General features: G+C 46.1%; 2 protein-coding genes across 2 annotated transcripts in view; both read left to right on the top strand.

The window, feature by feature from the left end:
• Cpvl (carboxypeptidase vitellogenic like) overlaps positions 1-21,349 on the top strand; it is a 254,363-nt gene that overhangs the window by 173,006 nt on the left and 60,008 nt on the right. The gene's annotated exons all lie outside the window — the stretch shown is intronic.
• Tril (TLR4 interactor with leucine rich repeats) lies at positions 4,384-9,864 on the top strand. The gene has a single exon (XM_031381945.1). It carries the CDS (start codon positions 5,101-5,103, stop codon positions 7,549-7,551), a length of 2,451 nt encoding a protein of 816 aa, XP_031237805.1. The 5' UTR covers positions 4,384-5,100; the 3' UTR covers positions 7,552-9,864.

Genomic DNA, 21,349 nt, shown 5'->3' with positions numbered 1-21,349 from the left:
AGGCTTGGCTGGCTCTGGGTCCTGATATCCCCACCCCCATCTCCAACCCCTTGCCAGAGGAGCCTTGGCCAGAACTCTCTCCTTAACCCTACCTTCACCATATCCGTGACCACCATCTCAGCCCAGGAGCTGCTGAAGAGGCAGCCCAGACTCCTTCAGATCTTTATATGGAAAGTTCAAGGGGATCACAGGTTTTCTGGGGAAGACACCCATGAATATCCCTGGCAAGCCCAAAAAGATTCCTTGCCTGGGAGAGAGCATCTGAGGACCCCTGTAGCATATGTATGTGCCAGGAGACCAGCCCCAACTCTTTTGGCTGTGTCAACTGAAGCACCTTCCAGTGTGGTGGAGATTTTGAGTGCAAGTTTTCAAAATGCACAGCGCACAGGTCATCTTCTGAGTAGCATTCCTTCCATCATCTTCAGCTGCGATTACGTCAACTATACATGGAAACAAAATCGATTCTTGACTCTCCCAGAACCCGATCAAGCTGGAATCCAGCCATTAACAAAATGTTTATAATTACTAGACAGTTTATAGTTACGAGACAGTTATTTGGATGGAGACAGCCATGACTTTGCCTTATCTAGCTACATTAGAATGAAGAACTCATACTCACTAAAAAGTATTTTTCATTAAACTCTTATAATTTTGTGCCTTGGTCTTTTAGGCCTCTCTGATATTCAAAGAGCCTAGAATTAATGAGAAAGGAGGTCCCAGGTCCCCAGGTCCCCTTTACAGTTCTTACTCCCCATGTTTTCAGTGTTTTCTTGAGCATTTCCCATTGGGAAACCCCAGCCCTGTCTCAAGATTGACTTCCTAAGAGAAGTCTCTTGGACTTCTCTTGGCCATATAGACTATACACCATGCAGCCTGATGGCTCCCAGAATGACTGGACGAGACCTACAAAGACTCAAGAAAATAGACTGTAAAATCCTGGGTCCCAGAAACCTTGATCAGGAATGCTCTTGTCAATGGAAGGCACATCTCTGTGGAGACCTGAAATTCTGCTGTTAGCAGAAGGGACACCATCTGAGGAAAGTGGATACATGGCCCTTCAAGACATGGGACATGGGGAAGAAGCCCATTTTACCATGCTCCAAGGGTGATGCTGAAGGTATAATATCATCAGTGCCCAGGTGTGTGCTGTACAGGTGAATATCTTGATCCAGATGTTTGCTCCACACTTGCCAACCATATCACCAAAACCAAGGACCTATTTTATTTATTTAAGTATAGATTTCTCTCACTGCAGAGTGTAATGTCTACTCTCCGGTGAAATCTTTCAAAGAGATGAAAGGAACAACTGTTTCAAAACATCCCATTGAGCTAGTGTTGTATGGTGCTGCTGAAGAATTGAGCCAGTACGTCATCCCAAGGTTTATAGAATATATCTTATGTCTGTCTGTATGTGGTTAGATGTGGCACCTGTCAATAACAAATTTGATGGCCAATGGCTTAAGCAGGAAACAGGAGGTGGAACATGCAGAGGCAGAAAGGATTCTGGGATAGAGCAAGGCATGGGAGATTCACCTGGGGAAGATGTGAGGAGACGGTCACATGGTACCTAAGCACAGATAACCAGCCATGTGGCAGAATGTAGATTAAAATAATGTGTTATTTTAAGTTATGATCTATTCAGAGAAGAGCCCAACTATATGGCCAAATATATTTTGAGTAAAATATAATATGGTAAATATATTTTGAGTCTGAGTCTTATTTTTGGGAGCATGGGGCAGGGAGGAAGAACCGGGACTCAACTTTACACCGAGGATAAAAGTAGAGTTGAAATTTCTTGAATCCATACACTGCATGTCTTTTTAGGCTTCTCCTCCAACCTCAGTTGCTCACTTCCATGTAGGTAATAACCTCGGCTCTGAAACCCAGCGCAGGCTTCCTAGAGCATCCTGGGGTCGTTTCTTGGAGCTTCCCAGCTCCACCTCTCAGTTCTCATCATTGGGTACCATCAAGGCTGCCTGATCAGCAGCCTCCTGCCACCTGGTACCACCCTGTAGTCCAGCTCTGCATCTTATGAGTTCTGGCTCTCTCCCAGTGAGTTCTCAAGGCTGCTTCTCTCTAGTGTTCCAATAGCAGCAAGTCCTCTAAGCAAATGTAGATTTGGAGCGGTTATGGCTCTTTGCTATGGAAGTGAGGGTGGTGGTCATGGCGATTAAGACTGAAATTCAAGTAAAATATTAGTATAATTCCTGAATAAGAAATGTTATCAGAAAATAAACCAAACACATGGGCATATCATATTATAGAAATATCTTATCAATTTACTCTGGATTATTTAAATGCCACTCACTTGTAAAGCTGACCTCAAGCCACACACTTTTCAAGAAGGTACAGTTGTTTTTTGAGAAGGAATCTGTGTGCTGTGTGCTACCTCTTTATCTGTAAATTTCAAAATATTCTTCCTTGCTGATGCTGGGTTGAGGGTGCCAGCAACACCTACAATCAGAAACTGTGCCTACTAACTTGAAATATGTCCCATTATACCCATTTTGTTAACTACCAGTAGTAAATGGGTTGTTTCAAGAAAATAGAATGTAATGGAAGAGCAATTGTCTTTGGCACAAAGCTATGGATGGTGCTTTTTCATTGGCAATCCAGGCTCCCGGTGGAAATACTTGACACTGGGCAGTGTGTGTGTGTGTGTGTGTGTACATGCATTATCTTTAGATATTGGACAACTCTGTCAGTATTACTTAGAGGTGTCTGTATCTGTAAGGGAGGTTACGTGACACAGCCACACTGCAGAACCACATAGAGGTACCCTTCCCTTTGCTTATCCCAGCTCTGAGAATGTCTGCAGACAGTCCAGAGGTGATATGGGCTCAAGGTAATCATTGAGATTTGCTTTCTTCTATTCCCTATTCCATATCAGGCATCTCTATTTATCTGCCATAGGAGGTGGGCACTTGGAAGGCAGGTCCTTCCCAGGCATCTCTGGGGACAGTTCAACCTTAAAGTCAGCAGCACTTGGGGATTGTTTCCTCCGTAAACTCCATATGATCCTTGCTCCCAGCAAGGACAGTGTCTCTGGCCAAAATCAGCAGAGCTGGCAAGGTATATAACACCATACAAGAACAGGTCCTCCTCCTTCCTGCAGCTACACTCCTAGGAGTCAGTAGTTTGGGGTTGTCACAATAGCTGAAAAATAAACTCCTTGTTTCATTTTAGTAAAACAAACACTTGTGTCTCCATGGTTGCCTTTTATTTGAAGCTCAAAGCAAATCACAGTGAACTGGGTGCACTTCACTGTTGACTTACCTGTTTAGTCCAAGACCCATCTCTCACAAAATTGGAGTCGCTCCTTTACCCATGAAGTCTCATTTATCACCCCGCCAGGTTCGGCACATGGCTCCATCACTCCCCTTGGTAAACGGCTCAATGAGACAATGGCATAATGGAATTACTAAACTATTTGAATCTTTGCAGATTTCTCTGTTTCTTGCTGTGATCTGTCAGTGCTCCTCCCTTCCCACTATGGACACTCAGCCTCCTGAAGCCAGGATATGTGTTCTAATTTTCCACACTGCTAGCACAGAGTAAATCCTGAAGGGCTACTTTCAAAATGTTGCTTTGCATGAACAAATAATAAGCAACAGCCATCTCTTGCTTGTTTTCATTCTTGTAAGGGAAACCCGGATAAAATGGTGCACTATTGTGGATTGATAATAAACGTTAATATCTGACACACACACACACATCCCGCTCCCCAACGAATCCAAGCCTGAGCACATTGGAGCCTGAAAATGTTCAAGATTGCTGTAAGCTCTGGCACAAGGTAGGAGGGCCCTTCAGGAAGCAATCCCCAAAGGCTCTGTGCAGCTTACTGTACAGGCATGGGTTCCGAGCCTACGAAGAGCTTTAACACTGCATGAGAGAATTAATCTAGCTGAATCGCCAAATCTGGCCGTGACGCAGTCACAACAGTTCCACTTCTGAGCTTTCTTCACAGTTTTTCCCAGAGCGAGATCCGGGCTAATATTCAGTTTCGGAACCTAAAAGGGGTGGTGCCTCTCCTTTGACATTAGCAAAAGGACACCAGAAACCCAAACACTTCGCAAGGACTGAGCTGGTCTTCTGTCAACAGTCCACTGATGGCCTTGCCAGGCAATCTTGTGTTCCCCCAAACTTGGAGCAGAATGCCAGGGGACTCCGTGCTGTCTCAACGTCTCGCAGGGTGGCACCGGGAAGAGAAGAGTAGGTAAAATGTAGGCGCGTTGCCTCTTACTCCGAAGCCGCCGGCGAACTGGCCTAAAATAAAAAGGTCTCTGTCTGCAATCCCCGTTTGCTCGCCCGGTAATCCACCCCCGCCCCCAGCCTGCGCGCCGACCCGTACAGCTGTTTTTAATCCCTACTTTTCTCACTTGGCGTCCGGGCTGGGGCTGACCAGACGCGGAGCCACTTAGTGTTTCCTCCTCCCCCAGCCGGGGTCTGTCCTGCCTCCGCCGTCTCCTCTTTCTCCGCCTGCATCTCCCGGGGGGCAGAGTGTGGGAAGAACGAATTTCCGCCGGGTTTGCTCGCTCCACGCCAACATGGGTCCCTTCCGGACGCTGCTTGCGCGGCCCCCAGATTGCCCACTCCGGCTGCGCTCCGAGTCCCCCCGGATCGCGAGCGGGCAGACGCTGGAGACGTGGGCCTAGAGGCCGGTGCTCCGCAGCCAAGCCGCACCCCAGCAGCTCTTGGAAGGGATCCCGCCTGCAGTGGGGGAATCCGTTTGGCGGGGAGAATCCGCGCCAGGGAATCCAGCTCTCCGGACTTCAGAGCAAACAAAAAGCACCAACTCTTGCTCGTTCCTCCCGCCCCCGACGCTCACCCGAAGAAACAGTTTTCTGCAGAAATGCAACAAGTAGCACCCGAGACTCGCCGAGCGCCCAGCGCCTTCTGATTTGGCTCCGCGAACTCGGTCTGCAGAGATTCGGGGCAAGCCACCCGGACAAAGGGGAGAGGAAGGGCTGGACCGAGCATCAGCGAAGTCCGAAAGAGGCCTTTTTTAGCGACTCAGGCCCGGCCGAGGGGAATGCAGAGGAGACACAGAGCCGGCCGGCCCAGAAGACGATCCGGCCGCAGCGCGCTGGGCGGGCGGCGATGGAGGGTGTGGGCGCCGTGCGCTTCTGGCTCGTGGTGTGCGGGTGCCTGGCGTTCCCGCCGCGGGCCGAGTCCGTGTGCCCCGAGCGCTGCGACTGCCAGCACCCCCAGCATCTCCTGTGCACCAACAGGGGGCTTCGCGCGGTACCCAAGACCAGCTCGCTGCCTAGTCCCCAGGACGTGCTCACCTACAGCCTAGGCGGCAACTTTATCACCAACATCACCGCCTTCGACTTCCACCGCCTGGGGCAGCTCAGACGGCTGGATCTGCAATACAACCAGATCCGTTCTCTCCACCCCAAGACCTTCGAGAAGCTCTCGCGACTAGAGGAGCTGTACCTGGGGAACAACCTCTTGCAGGCGCTCGTTCCTGGCACGTTGGCTCCGCTGCGCAAGTTGCGCATCCTTTACGCCAACGGCAACGAGATTGGACGCCTGAGTCGCGGCTCCTTCGAGGGCCTGGAGAGTCTGGTCAAGCTACGGCTGGATGGGAACGTGCTGGGAGCGCTGCCGGACGCGGTCTTCGCTCCCCTGGGCAACCTGCTCTACCTGCATCTGGAATCTAACCGGATCCGCTTTTTGGGCAAGAACGCCTTCGCCCAGCTGGGTAAGCTTCGATTCCTCAATCTCTCTGCCAACGAGCTCCAGCCTTCTCTGCGCCACGCGGCCACCTTTGTCCCTCTGCGCTCCCTCTCTACTCTCATCCTCTCTGCCAACAGCCTGCAGCACCTCGGCCCCCGCGTCTTCCAGCACCTGCCACGCCTAGGCCTGCTCTCCCTCAGCGACAACCAGCTCACGCATCTCGCCCCAGAGGCCTTTTGGGGGCTGGAGGCCCTGCGCGAGCTGCGCCTGGAAGGCAACCGGCTGAACCGCCTCCCCCTGACACTGCTGGAGCCTCTGCACAGCTTGGAGGCACTAGATCTGAGTGGCAATGAGCTTTCTGCTCTGCACCCCGCCACCTTTGGCCACCAGGGCCGGCTACGTGAGCTCAGCCTGCGCGACAACGCGCTCAGCGCCCTTTCTGGAGACATCTTCGCCGCCAGTCCGGCTCTCTACCGGCTAGATCTGGACGGCAACGGTTGGACCTGTGACTGCCGCTTGCGGGGTCTGAAACGCTGGATGGGCAACTGGCATTCTCAGGGTCGCCTCCTTACCGTCTTCGTGCAGTGTCGCCACCCCCCGGCCCTGCGGGGCAAGTACCTGGATTACCTGGATGACCAACTGCTGCAGAATGGGTCTTGCGGGGATCCCTCACCTTCCCCTACAGCAGGCAGTATGCAGTGGCCGCTACCCACAGCTTCAGGGGAGGGGATGACGCCCCCTGCAGGTCTCTCGCAGGAGCTACCACTGCACCCGCAGCCGCAACCACAGCCGCAACCCCAGCAACGGGGAAGGCTTCTACCAGGAGTGGCCTGGGGTGGGGCTGCCAAGGAGCTGGTGGGCAACCGCAGCGCATTAAGGTTGAGCCGGCGGGGACCAGGCCTGCAGCATCAGGGCCCCTCTGCCGCTGCTGCTCCGGGCTCTGCCCCACAGTCCTTGGACCTGCACGAGAAGCCGGGGCGAGGACGTCCCACCGGAGCCAATCTCCCCGAGACGGAGCCCACCCCGACGTCTGAGCCCGCCTCTGGGACACCATCTGCCAGAGACAGCTGGCAGCGCGCAGCAAAGCAGCGCCTGGCGTCAGAGCAGCAAGAGCAGCGCGCAGCCCAGTCCGAGGGTGAGGTCGGCTTGCCACCTCTGGTGTCTGACCCCTGTGACTTCAATAAATTCATTCTGTGCAACCTGACGGTAGAGGCAGTGAGCGCCAACAGCGCCTCGGTGCGCTGGGCGGTTCGCGAGCACCGCAGCCCCAGGCCGCAGGGCGGCGCACGCTTCCGCCTGCTCTTCGACCGCTTTGGCCAGCAGCCCAAGTTCCAGCGCTTCGTCTACCTGCCAGAGCGCAGCGACTCGGCCACGCTGCACGAGCTGCACGGAGACACCCCCTACCTAGTGTGCGTGGAGGGCGTGCTCGGGGGTCGCGTTTGCCCCGTGGCCCCCCGAGACCACTGCGCAGGGCTGGTAACCCTGCCAGAGGCAGGAGGTCGAGGCAGCGTCGACTACCAGCTCCTGACCTTGGTCTTGCTTGCTGTCAACGCGCTGCTGGTGCTCCTGGCTCTGGCGGCCTGGGGATCGCGATGGCTGCGGAGGAAGCTTCGTGCCAGGAGGAAGGGAGGGGCCCCGGTCCACGTTCGCCACATGTACTCCACCCGACGGCCACTGCGCTCCATGGGCACTGGTGTGTCCGCGGACTTCTCAGGCTTCCAGTCGCACCGTCCCCGCACCACCGTGTGCGCGCTCAGCGAGGCGGACCTCATTGAGTTCCCCTGCGACCGCTTCATGGACAGCTCCGGCGGTGGGACCGGTGGCAGCTTGAGGCGAGAGGACCACCTCTTGCAAAGATTTGCTGACTAGGCAGTGCCTCGGGATCTCACGGGCCTTAAGGAGCCACTCCCCGTGGTCCCCATGCCTTCTTAGAGGAAGAACTAGTTTTATTAGACCCGTTCTTTCTCCTTTTTGTGCGTTTGGTGAAGCCAAGTGAAATCTAGATGTGAAAGTGAATCTAGATGCCATCTGTTATGTCCCCCGTCCCAGTAATCACAAAGCAAATGGATGGTTCTTGGTGGTCTAACCCAAGAGTGGGGACAAATGAATACTGGCGTAGAAGTGGGAAGTCTTGACACACTTAGCGCATGGCTCCTGTGACCTTTCAGCACAGCAGCCGGCTGACCTTAATCTAGAAAGGGTGCTTTATGCTCCCAGCGTGACCAGAAGACTCTGGAGTATACACACGCCTTTGCTCTATGGCAAACTGAGTTCTGTTTCTAGTTAAGAAAAAGGGGACTTACCACCGTTACAGTGATCCCCATCAGGAACTGACCCCACTGATTTGGTGGGCTCTACCAAGACGGGCAGGGTAAACAGGTACCACTCTCACCCGGGGACCCTTTTCTGTCGGCTGGTAGAGCACCTAGGAAGCACCTAGGAAGCCTTAAGGAAAAGCTACCTGTGTCAACAATAAGAAGAGAATTTAACAAGCTGACCCATAAACTCAAAGACTCTTTTGATTGGTCTGCCCGCCCCCCCCCATTGTTTATCTAGTTCGGGAGATGACCTTTTGCTGACCTTTGTGTAACTGATATTATCCTCAGGAGAAGGCAGCATTTAATACTTCTCCACCAGGCTTGCGCCTGTGGTTTTAATTTTAGGTTTTTTTTTTTAAACTATACATGAAAAAAATTGAATGCCATATTTGATTTTTTAAAAAAGGAAAAGGAATGTGATATGTATGTGTGTGTAACCGGTGACTCCCTAGGGCACTGCAGCCTTCCAGTTCACTCACCACATTTCTGATAGCATGCCTAGACGGGTGTGAATGTGACCTACATCTCACGACAGTTCAGCAGTGGCCCCCCACCCCCTTCTTGACAGCACCCATTTCTTAGTTGCATAAGGTAATTGTCAGGCTTGGGGGGTGGGTGAAAAGCTCAGTGGTGGAGCTTGCTTGTGAGGCTCTGAGTTCGTCCCAACAAAACAAAGCAATGATGGGTCATTGTTAGTTGTGTAATCTCTGACCACATCACTGTTGTTCTTTATAAAAAACAGAACAGGAGAAGAAATTGTAGGGAACAAATGTGAAAAAAACAAAAAAACAAAACCACAGTAGCGAATATATTTCTACTAAACCCAGAAGATCATGAGCACTCAACTGTCACTGTGAAATAATTATATGTTTTACAAATTAATTCTTCCAGTAGCCAGTGTTTTACTGTTATTAAATCATATCCTTTAGTAGTAGATGCAGTGTTTCTTTTCTTTTTATGTTTTATTTTTAATTTAGGATCAGCCTTCTGTATTTGTTTAGTTGTGTTTTCTAGCTGTTTAGGATACTGTTCTTCCCTGATATTTATGAAGTCCATGTTTAGGATTAAACATAGTGGCTGGGTTCACATTAATAATTAATGTGTGGTCCACGTACACTCACAAAGAGGATGTACACTGTGGTACAGTCACCATGGTTATGGATTTATTGGCAGTGGGGTACCACACAGGTCAGCCAGTTCAAGGTGCTATGGCTAACAGTGACTCTTCTGTTTCAGGCCTCAGGCCCCTGAGGGTCCCAATGACTCAGGGAATCCATCACAGTCCAGGGCCCTTCAACACCATCACTCTTTATGTTTGGCCTACATGAGCCATGCCTGCCTTGTCCCAGCAGCTAAGGACCTGGGGGTCTAAATGAGCCGGTCTTTGTTTATGTCCAAGATGAGTAAAATGTCCAGACCACTTAAGCCACAGCTGCTTTTCTGGCAGTCTTATCTGCAGGGACGAAACTTAATAAACCACAGGAAATAGACTGTCATTCGGTGTTTGCTGCCAGGCCTTGTTTTAGATCCACAGTGTATGGTACGTGGGAGCTGGGGCTCTTCGCTCTTATTCTCAACCTGAAAGCTATCTGGCACCTCCTGTAGAACTTGCAATTTTTCATGCACAGCACAGTTGCATCACTTAGCTGTTTCATTTACACGGTGTAAAACTGAGAACGGTTGAAAGTCTGGAGAAGACCACTGATTCTGTTTACCATCTGCCTTTCCCAACTGTAGACTCTCACCAAAAATGTTTAATGCCTGGACTTAAAAACAGTCTCACTGAGAAGTCTTTCAGTGAGAAATGGATAAATGTTATACATTGTTACATTCAATTATGTCAATAAACCCACATACTAATAGAGATGTCTTGTTGGAGCTTCCAAATGCATGCTTAAAATGATGGGATGCACCTTTCAACAGCGGTGTTCACTATGTACATGAAACACAAGCGTGATGTGTGTGGGGTTCTTGATATTCTCCTTTTCATGGAGAGTGTGGACTTGGACATGGAGAGTGTGAGTTTATATGTAAGGAGACAATGAACTCCACTCTAAAAGGCAATGGGCAGCCCAGATTGAAATGCTCCCACTGACAGCAAAGGGGCATGGCCTCAGCTCAGCAGGTGTTCCCTAACAGTTATGCCCTCTGGGTTTCATGAACACAGATTTCAGGCCCTCCCCACTCCCATTTACAGAACTTGTAAAGTGATATAATTCCTGAAGAATATGAGTAAGCTTTATATAAGTTGCAGAATTCAGTTCCAAAGCCACAGTTAGGTCTGGTCTGTAGTATGAACCTCACACAATATGTAACTGCTTCTGCTAGGCAGAGGATGTCCCAGTACTGTCAGGTGACAAGCAGGATGGTAGGGTGTGGTCAAGGCAACCTTGCTCATTGGCCACACGCCTGATTTTCACCAAAGGCCAGCACCACAGGGTGACTACTATGTTAAAGAGGCATTTAAAAGGACAGTGGCTAAGTTATTGGTAGTTAATCACTCCTGCTTCTCTCTCTCTCTCTCTCTCTCTCTCTCTCTCTCTCTCACACACACACACACACACACACACACACACACACACACACTCTTACTCTATGTGTGTGTGTGTCTGTCTCTGTTCTCTCTCTATATATGTATATATATATTCATATATACATATATATTCATATATACATATGTATATGTATATGGGTACACTGTTGCTATCTCCAGACATACACTAGAAGAGGGCATCAGATCCATTACAGATGGTTGTGAGCCACCATGTGGTTGCTGGGAATTGACCTCAGGACCTTCGGGAGAGCAGTCAGTGCTTTCAACTGCTGAGCCATCTTCCAGCTCTCTCCTCTTTTAAGAGTTTTTAGATAACAATGAAGCATTTGGTTTGCAAAGTCTTATTTAAAACTCCAGACCATGACCCAGGATCAAGACCTTCACCAACCTGAGAGTCCATAACAAAAACAAGTGAAGAAGTCTCATGGACATTGGAAGTTCACCACTTTACTTTGTTTTATATTCTCTTTGTTCTTCCATCTTTGTTCTTCCACTTCTGCACCAGTTGAGATGAGCATCCTGAGAGCTGACTCCACAATGGCTCTGTGATACCCAGCTACAGTCAGCAGCAGCAGCGATACTAACATGAGTTCAGTAGTTACTAAATACATCATTAGTAGCTTTATTCTCCTGCATGAAACTGCAAGTTGTGTTGTGCTTTCTAGAAGTTCAGGGCCTAGGCATTTCTGCTGAATCTCAATCAGGAAATCAGATAATGGGATTATAACAATCCCTGTGCTGGCCCCCTTGTTCCAGTCACTTGAGACTCTTCCACAATTTGGTGTAGAGTGAAAGTGATTGAAGTACTTTCTCATAATTTAAAAAAAAAAAAAAGTGAGTTTAACAATCAAGAAATCTTTTGTGCTTATGAAGTTCCTGGCATCACTTAGATTAAACTTAGTGAACAGAGACAGCTTGATTCTACAGTGGCTCCCTTTGCTGTCCCCTCCACCACAGCCCACCCTGATCCTTTTCCTCTCAGTTTGCTTAGATGTGTTGTCTTAGGGTATTACGGCTGTGAACAGACATCATGACCAAGGCAACTCTTATAAGGACAACATTTAGTTGGAGCCAGCTTACAGGTTCAGAGGTTCAGTCCATTATCAGCGAGGTGGGAGCATAGTAGTGTCTAGGCAGGCATGATACACGCAGAGCTGAGAATTCTACATCTTCATTTGAAGGCTGCTAGGAGAAAACTTACTTCCAGGCAACTAGAGATGAGGGTATTAAAGCCCATGTCCACAGTGACACACCTACTCTGCCAAGACCACACCTGGTTAGAGCTTCTCCCTGGGCCAAGCGCAACATGTGTGTTTTCATGCATGCATGCTTTTCTTCTGAGGGATTTTAGGCTATTGCATCCTTCTTAAATGGTGGGGCAAATAATACTCATTTCATGTTGCATAAGGAAAAGGAGCTATGTGGGCATTCCATGCTATGTGGGCATTCCATGTAAGCACTGGTGGATTAGTTATTTAAGTAATTGTGAGAGACTAATTAGAAAAGCCATCCACTCGTTGATTTACCTTGAGACAGAACGCCTGAGCATCTGAGAGAATGACAGCCACAGGTAGTATGATGTGTTGTTAACACTGTACTGTGGTTTTGTGAATTGACTGTCATCAGGCAGGATTTTTTTCAGACTGCTGAGCTTTCATATGCTCGCTTTGTGCCACAGTCTGTACTGAGACAGGGGAGTGCTGTTGTGTACTAATACACGTGGCTATGGAGCAGGCATTTTCCTTTCCAAATTATAGTTTTGGGCAAAGTAATACTCACTCTGTAGCTGATGTCACATGTAAGCACATGTACACTGGAGCAGAAAATATTTTTTACTGTAGGCCACCGTCCTCTGTTTCCTCCTTTTCCAACTGTGGAATCCTCTAAAGATTTTTTTTTTTTTTTTTTTTTTACTTTGAGAGATTCTGTCCTAATAACAGCAAACGCTGACATTGGCATCTCTCAATAAGTTAACAAATTTTTAATGTTTGTTTTCAACCTGAAAAGTCTCCATTGAAAATACTCCCCAGTTTCTATCCCTAAGCCCAGTTCTCAGCCCCAGCTGCTGTTAGATGCATTGCTTTCTAGTCCAAGTTTAGACACGATTGCCAGGAAATGTGTGCCTGTCAAAGGATACCTTGTAAGAATGGGTTCTACCCTTCTGCCACATGGGTGCCTCTCACAGGCTCTCTTTTGTGTTTTAAATTAGCAGCTACACCTCATTCAGTCAACATACTGTTGCTTTGTCTATCCCAGGCTTTTGTGTGTGTATGTGTGAGCTGTCTGTGCTTGGCTGTGTATTGTGGCTGTGTGTGTGCTGAGAAAGGAAGGTGTCTCTTCCCTGGCTGCTCTCTCCATAGCGCTGCACTGGTGTGACACAGGGGAAGATTCTTTCTCTCCCTTGAGGGACATGTGTGTCCTTTCTCATCTCTGCCCACATGCTAATCCCTCGCTTCTCAGGAAGAGCCCCATGGGGCTGTCCACTCTGGCTTCTGCTGCTGAAGAAGCTGTGGACTTTTGTGCATTTGCTCACTGTGTTCTTAATTTAATGGAGTCATGCTCTAAGTAACCTATTTGCTTCTGGAAGGCTATTTTCTTCCTCTCAGCCTTCTTGGTCTTATTTTGTCACATCTTTTTCTGCTTCTGAATTACTACTGAACACACACAATCACATACACACACTCATACTTAACATATACACATATTCATACATACGGACACACACACTCATACACACATATACACACTCAAACACTCACATTCATGTACACCCACACTTAGACACACATATACACATACTCACATATACACACTATACAACATACATACATATATACTCATTTATACATGCAATAAGGTATACACACATACTCACACATACATATACACACACTTACATATATACACATAGTTATATACTCATATACATATACTCACATATACACATTTACACACACACACACAGAGTTCATTTTGCGTTGGTCAGCTCCTCCTGGGCATAGGATCTGCCTGGGAGTATGATTGCTATACTACTGATACTTCACTGAAGAAAACTAACTTTCTATTTCTTTGTAAATATCAATTGCAAATAGCTCCCTGGATGTGGATGGGACTTTATGTCCACATCTCTTCTCTATCCTAGAATTCTGTCTGCTCTGAACCTGTGTATGTCTGTGTATGTATCACATCTCCATGAGCTCGTAAGTGCATTAATCCTGTTGTGTTTGGATCTTGCTATCCTCCTGGAGTCATCTATCACCTCTTTCTGCCTCCTGTTCTGCATAGATATATCCCTGAGCCTTGAGGGGAGGAGTGTGATAAAGGCATCTTATTTAAGATGCTCCAAAGTCTCTCTCTGGGTACATTGTCCACTTGTGGGTCTCTGCATTGGTTACCATTGATTGCAAGGAGTTTCTCTGATAAGAGCTGAGTGATGTTCTACTCTATAGTTACGGCAATATGTCATTTGGAGTCATTTATTGTTAGGCTCTTTCAGAAGAAGAAGAAACTGCTTTAACAGTTTAGATATGGTTTCCATATCTCAGAATGGACCTTAAATTCAATGGAACATTTGGCCACTGTTATATTGGTATATCTCTCAGGCAAGTCACTGTTGTAGGTAGAAGGATTTGCAATTGGGAGATACTGATGATTTTCCTTTAGTAGACTGCAAAATACCTTTTATCATCATCAATACTAGTCAGTAATGGTAAAGCTTCTAGGAGCACCAGCTCAATTTCTCTATGTTCAATGACATAAGTAAGTTGTTTCCAGTGATAAGGCCTTAGGCTATGGTCCAGCATCAGGTTATGGAGAGTAATTGACAGCTTTGGCTATCAGCTATGATGTTGGGAGGAGAGTCTACAGAATCTCTTTGGCCAAGGACTCAATAAGGTGTTACCCAATTTTTGGAAGTTTTACTTGGTGATGTACAATGTTTAGTTGGGGCATTGTCTACCTCATTATAAGGTGGCTCCATTTAAACTCTACACTTTGAACAAGTACATATCCTAGACCCAGTTCTTGGAGCTTTCTGCCCTAGAGTTTACAACATGTGTCTTATACTTAACCACAAGGAGCTTTGATGATCCCTCTTTCATTTATAGTATAAAATTTTTTTCCAAGATAATTTTATTTTAAAGTAGCAATTGGCTCTGTAGATAATTGTGTCTGTATACACAAAACCACATTATTTCATTGTCTTGAGACAACCTTTATCTGTAGAACAGGCTAGCTTCAAGCTCTTGTCCAGCCTCCACAGAGCCTGGACTATCACTGTGTAGCACTATGCAGGGCTCTTATAAAAGCTTGTCTTGGCTCACAGGCGTCTGCATTTGTTTATGTTTGGTCTATGGCTGCTCTCATGCTGAAATAGCAAAGTAGAGTGACTCAGACAGAGAAGATATGACTGGGAAGCATAAAATAGCTACCATCTACCACTTTAAAAGAAACCCCTTAACCTCTCTCATATAGTCAAAGAAGCCATTGAATCCTAGCACTTATGTGCAGTTCTGTAATCCTAGTACTGAGAAGGCTGAGGCAGGAGGATCACCAAAACTTCAAAGGCAGTCTGATCTACCTAGTGAGTGGGCCAGCCTCAACTCTTTCTCTACACAACCACTACCACCACCAGCACCAAAACCCAAAAAGGAATAAAGAAAAAGAGAAAGGAACGAAGGAAGGAAGGAAGAAGGAAGGAAGGAAGAAAGGGAGGGAGAGAGGGAGAGAGGGAGAGAGGGAGGGGGAGAGATAGAGAGACACAGAGAGAGATTTCTGTAAGCATAACAGCTTAGGTCTCTCTGGGATCTTTGGTTTTAAGGATGATTCTCTTTCAATAATTTTAATAAATGCTTAGCATTTCACAGGCATCTTTCCACATTTCTTTGTTCTACCTTCTTTCTTTTTGTTAGCCTGGAAATCTAATTACACACATGTCAACAATGTAATCCTACTGCATAGGTCTTGTATCCTGTGGTTTCTTTTTTCTTTTATATTTAAAAAAAAGTATTTCAGCTGACCTCTTTTTGTGATTGCCAATTTTAACCCTACCTGCTAAAAATTCCTTTAAGGAGTCCTTCATCTTGAACGTCTGTCATTTAAAAAAAGTGTCTACACAACTCCTGAGATTCCCTGACAGTTGGTGTGTGCTGCAGTTCCTCATTAGGCATTCTGTCATCTCATGTCTGTCACGTTGGAGTATCTCAGAGCGTCAGTGATGGTTTATCTCCGAGGTCCAGTTTTATAGACTGATTTATCTCTAAATAGTAATCTGCTTATCCTCCTAGTTTGTCCTGGAACTTATATTAATAATTGAATACTAGGCGTTTGTTCAGAAAATGTAAATAGTTTTATCCTTAGAGATGAATGTGTCATTTCTTATCTTAGGCCAATTGAACCAAGTAAGAAATTTCTTAAGCAGGTTTGGGTTTGGCTGTTGTGAGCAGGCTTCCAATACCTCTTGTGTTTTGCAGGCTTATTTGCTCAAGACTTGAGGTTTATTTTTCAGTATCTTATATCATTTGTAATAAAGAAGGCTTGTTGTTGATTGGATAGATTGTGGTTTTGAAGAATTTGTATGCATGAAGAATGCAGTCTTGATTTAAATTTTGTAATAGTACGTAAAACCTGATGATGTTACTTTTTTCAAATAAATTAATGTGAGGCTAATTTTGTTGTCAAATAGCTCTGTACTTGAGGTTTGTTTAGATGCTATAGAAATGGTCTAGTTGGAGAACACAGAGAGCTGTGCATTTTCTAAATCCAGGGCAGGAGGCTCTGGAGTCAGCTTGGGAGCACCTTTCATCGAGGTCTCCTGAACTCTCACTTGGGTGTCTTCCCAAGTATTGCATTTTCTATGAAATGTACTGTGTCTTACAGCAGGCAGGGCTCCCTATCATACGTGGTTAACCTAAACAAACGTGCAACTGAAAACTGATGTTGATGGGAGAAGAGGAAGGTGAATGATACACAGGAGGAGTCTGGTTTTGTGGAATAATTCCCAAATGCAAGAGTTATAAAAACCTAATACACCCCAACTGTTACTACACCTCAGAATTCTAGACAAAGAAAAACAGCTCACAGATACAAGAAAAATAAAATCACCCATTGCAATGCTGTCTGTATCAAAGTATCAGAACCTGAGGTCAGGTGCACTGGGCAGAAACTGTATTTGAGAATGTTACCTTGGAGTCATTCAGGAACCCTTTGGCTTATGTATTGTTTGGGGGTCTCAGGTATTTTGTGCATTTATTATTACACCATATATAGTGTGTCCAGTCACTCAGTCTTCATAAGACCCACCCTCTGAAGTACTTCACACATTATCCACAAAGCCTCGTCTTAGAGCAGATATGGATCTGGTCCATGGTCTCCATTTGAGAGGTGGGGAGATGAGTCAAAGCCAGTCTGTTCAGCTCTGTAGTTTTTGCTGCCAGTCCTGATACCCTGACACTTCAGTCTTGTTCATCATGACAGATAAGAACTCAGTAGTGTGTCTTAAAATTTACCTTGTGCCTCAATTTTTCCTCAGTAAAACACAGTGAATGTTATGCTTTAGTTCTGTATGGTTGGCCTTGTCTTTCCGACTAGTTTTCTCAACTTATGGAATATGTAAAGGCAATGTTCAGGGTTATAATATTCTTCCTGTCTTTTGTTTTCTGTGGACATGCAGCTGCCTCCAAGCCACAAGGTTTCAGTCTGTCTTGACATGGCTGGGTCATGATTGTACAGTGCAAGGTCAGTTTTTTCCAGTCTGAGCTCCCTAAGGATAAGATGTCTGCTTTGCTTTTTTTTCCCCCTGTCTCTACAGCACAAGGCTAGCCAAGAATTCTCTGTCCCCTCCCTGACTTATTACCCAGAGCTTCAAGGCTATCTGCTCAATCTTTCTCCAGTGAGACTCAGATGCCAGGTGCTTTTGTGAGCGCTAGATGTATTCTTGTGTCAGGAAAAGTCATTTGCTGTTTCATTCAAGTACACAATTATCCAGTCACTGTTGAAATCTGACAGATGCTGTGAGAAAGTATATTTGACTGGGGGAGGTATAATATGAGTCCAAAGTTTCTATATGTAATATGGAGACATAGTCCTCATAAAGAGGAGCATCTGGGGTAGGGGGAGAAGCTTAGTTGGAAGCATGCTTGCCTTGAAGTTGCAGAGCACTAGTTTGATTCCCGCCACTACATAACACAGGCATCTTGTTTTACTCTTGTAATCCCAGAACTTGAGAGGTGGAGGCCGGAGGATCAGACATTTAAGGTCATCCTTGGATATAGATCTAGAGTGGAAGGCCAGCCGGCCTTCCATCAGATGCTTCCATCAGATGCTGCCAAAATAACAACTACAAAAATGAAAATGTGTGGAATATTTAGTGGTGATACATTCTGTTTGTGTCGTATTTGTATACTTCAGGAGGTTGGAGAGAATCTAAGATTGCCTCGTGGCTTTCTCTCATGACCCAGTGTGCTTCGAAGACTGGAGCCTCCATGAATGCTAGTGCATTTTAAAACATGCTAACATTTGCCCTATTGGTAATGAGGCTTTTATTTAAAAATCTTTTGATCTACTGAAATCAGAATTTCTATTTCCTAGAACATGGAAGAAGGTATTACTATACACACACATGGATGACTTTAGCACCACATTCTTTTCTCAATTCAGTTCTCTCATAAAATCATGACAGAGACATTAGAAAACATTCAAGGACTATTGATAATTTATGAATTTCTTTCTGTTGCAGAAAGACAGGTGTTTCTGTGAGATAAGGGACACTGTAGACATGAATTGAAGTACAGGCAAGGAGCCCTACCAGGTAAGTGGTTATCTGTGGTTGCCAGAGAGAGCAACCTCAGTAGCTGATGGGACCGCTGGCCTTGGCCTATGTATCATCATCACACCAGGGGGCAGAAGCTAATATCTCCATTCTGGTGAATGCACAGCAAAGAAAGGAAAGGAAACTCATCCCAGTGGGGAAGAATTGTCTGTGTCAGTGGACCCCTCTGCTGAGGGACGGGGCAGAGAAAGGGATGGAAAAATGCAGAGGGAAGAAAGGAGGAAGAGAGACAGACAGACACAGAGAAAGGGAGGGATGGAGAGAGAGGGACAAGGAAGGAGGGAAAGGAGGGAGAGGAGGAGGGGGAGAGAGAGAAAGAGTGGGAGAGAGGGAGAAGGAGACAAAGAGAGAGAGAGAGAGAGAGAGAGAGAGAGAGAGAGAGAGAGAGAGAGAGAGAGAGAGAGAGAGAAGGACTGGTTTCTTATGATATTCTTTCCTCTTGACTTTGTTGTATTTTTACTGAAGAGGGAAAATGGCTTTGGGCTCTCATCCTTATCAGAAAGCTCAGATTCAGAGAAGCTATTCCAATCCACAGGACTTTCAAGGGCATAGTTTTTCCTTATAAGGGAGCAGAGCAAGGCTGCAGCCCATGGACAGTCTGAGCTAGCATCTCTCCAGCTGTGATTGCAGTCTGATTAGAGGAGGCCGAGGTGAGTGATGTGACCTTGGAGAGATGTGTGCTTCCTTCCTGACCTTACTACAGCACTCACTGATTTCTGGCCTGGAGTTTATAGCGCAGCTTCAAGATTCTCTGAGATAATAGAACACAGCTGCTTGGGAGTCCATGTGAAGATCATGCTTAGTCCATGGCTATGCTAGGTTAAGGGTACCATGGCCTGGAGGATGATGGTCCCAAAATGTATCACAGCGTGGGTTCACTCTGAAGCTTGGAATCTCAAGGTACCCTCTCATCTAGTTTCCACTGGCCTGCTCACAGTCTTGTGTACCTCAGTCTTTGGATTCTTAATCTGTTTCAATCTCTGAACCTTCCTGTGTTCAAAGGTCTCTGTCTGGCTACAACAATGGATTAGGGGGACCCACCTACTCTATATGACTCTATGTTGACTAATTGTATCAATCAACAGTAACCCTGCTTCCACGTAAGGCTATGCTGTATGAAGGGAGTAGAATTCACATACAGGTTTGAAGGGGAAACGATGTAACTCATAACCACTATTGTATCCTTCGGTGATTGGATTGTTGACCAGCAGGTGAGGGAGGGAAAGCAGTGGGGGGGCTGGCTGGCTGCCTAATGTTTTCAGACAAAGAATCTGGACATGGCAAAGAGAAGTGTAAGGGGGAAGCTTGAGGATCCCAGCTCATTCATTAGAACGGCCATTGCTTTGAAGATGCTGACAGCGTCTGACATGAAATATGGTGTAAGGGTCAAAGAGGATTTAGCCTCCAGTGGTATTCAGATTTCAATTTCTCAGACAACATTTCTCAAGTCCTGGGCCTGATGCCTTCAGGAATATGGGGTACTCCTCTGAAAGGCCTGATTCTCTCCATATTCTCCAATATGGTGAGGATGGAATGGGAAAGACCAGCTCCTGCCAGAGTCCCTTCTCACTAATTACTGATGTTGCAGTACTTTAAAAATACCTTTTCGGGGAATGGGGTAAGTGGGTAAGAGTCCTTGCTGATACAGAGAAACCCTATCTCGAAAAAACCAAAATAAATAAATAAATAAATTAATTAATTAAAAGAAACAGTCATTTCGTGAGATAAAAAAAAAAATAAAAAGAGTATTTACTGCAAGAGGACCCCGATTCAAATTCCCAGTACCCACAAAAAAGCTGGATGTGGTCACATGTGTCTTCAACCCCAGAATTAAGGGTTAGAGACAGGAAAATCCTGGGAGCTCGCTGTTTAGCTAGCCTAGCTGAAATGAAAAGCTTCCAGTTCATTGACTCTCTCAAAAAAGAAAGTGGGAAGCAATGGAGAAAAGCAGCTGACGTCAGCCTTCCTCAACAGATGCCATGGCAGAGAGGAATTCAGCCAAGCCCCGTCCCTTGTCAGAGTCTTGTGTGTGTATCTCAGTTCTCTATGAAACCTCATGTGACCTCATGGTCCAGAGACAATGAAAGCTAGGCTCTGTGCATAAGGAGTATGCGAAATGTAAGTGATTTTTATATTTAGGCTAATGATATATCTCTGGTGTATCATGTTATTAACTCAAAGATATTTCAAAATCTGGAAGAAAAATTGAAATCCTAAACACTTCTAGTCCTCAGGATTTTGGGTAAGAGACACAAAATCTGAGAACCCATTTTTCAGGTAAAGTAATGGAATCTTGGATATTTATATATTTACTTATTTTTGTTTTTAAGATTATACTATAACCACATAATTTTTCCCCTTCCTTTCTTCCTGCTAACTTCTCCCAGGTATCATGTTCTTGTTTTCTGTATTATTCAGGATTCTCTAGGAAGAGAACTAGGCTGAATGAATATCTATCCATTCATATTCACATATACATATACATATATATGTATATATTATTTAATCAGATTCTTACAGGCAATGGTCCAACTAGTTTAACAATGGCTGTCTCCTGACAGAAAATCCGAGAGTCCTGTAGTTGTTCAGTATGAGGCTGGATGTTTCAACTGGTCTTCAGTGTATGCTGGAATCCTGAAGAAATAGGCTCTAATGCCAGTGAAGGATTGCCTCAGCAGCAGGATAGATGGACTTGCCAGTGAGAGCGAGGGCAAGAAGGCAAGAAGCAAAACCTCTCTCCTTCCGTGTGCTTTTATAGGCTCTTGGGAGAAGGTGTGTCCCTCATTAAGTGCAGATCTTCCTCCTTCAAATGATGCATTCAAGAAAAGTCCTTTGTAGGTATGACCAGTAGCTGGCTTGGATTTTAGCTGATCCACTTAGAGTCAAGTTGACAACCAAGATTAGCAATCACAGTCTCAAAACCATGGCCTTTTTTTTTTTTTCATTAACTGTGTGTATGTGTGTGTG

Source organism: Mastomys coucha, unplaced genomic scaffold (genome assembly GCF_008632895.1).
Source record: "Mastomys coucha isolate ucsf_1 unplaced genomic scaffold, UCSF_Mcou_1 pScaffold20, whole genome shotgun sequence".
In the NCBI taxonomy this organism is placed as follows: domain Eukaryota; kingdom Metazoa; phylum Chordata; class Mammalia; order Rodentia; family Muridae; genus Mastomys; species Mastomys coucha.
Note: the sequence above shows the minus strand (reverse complement) of the source record. Positions and strands in the feature narration are given on the sequence as shown.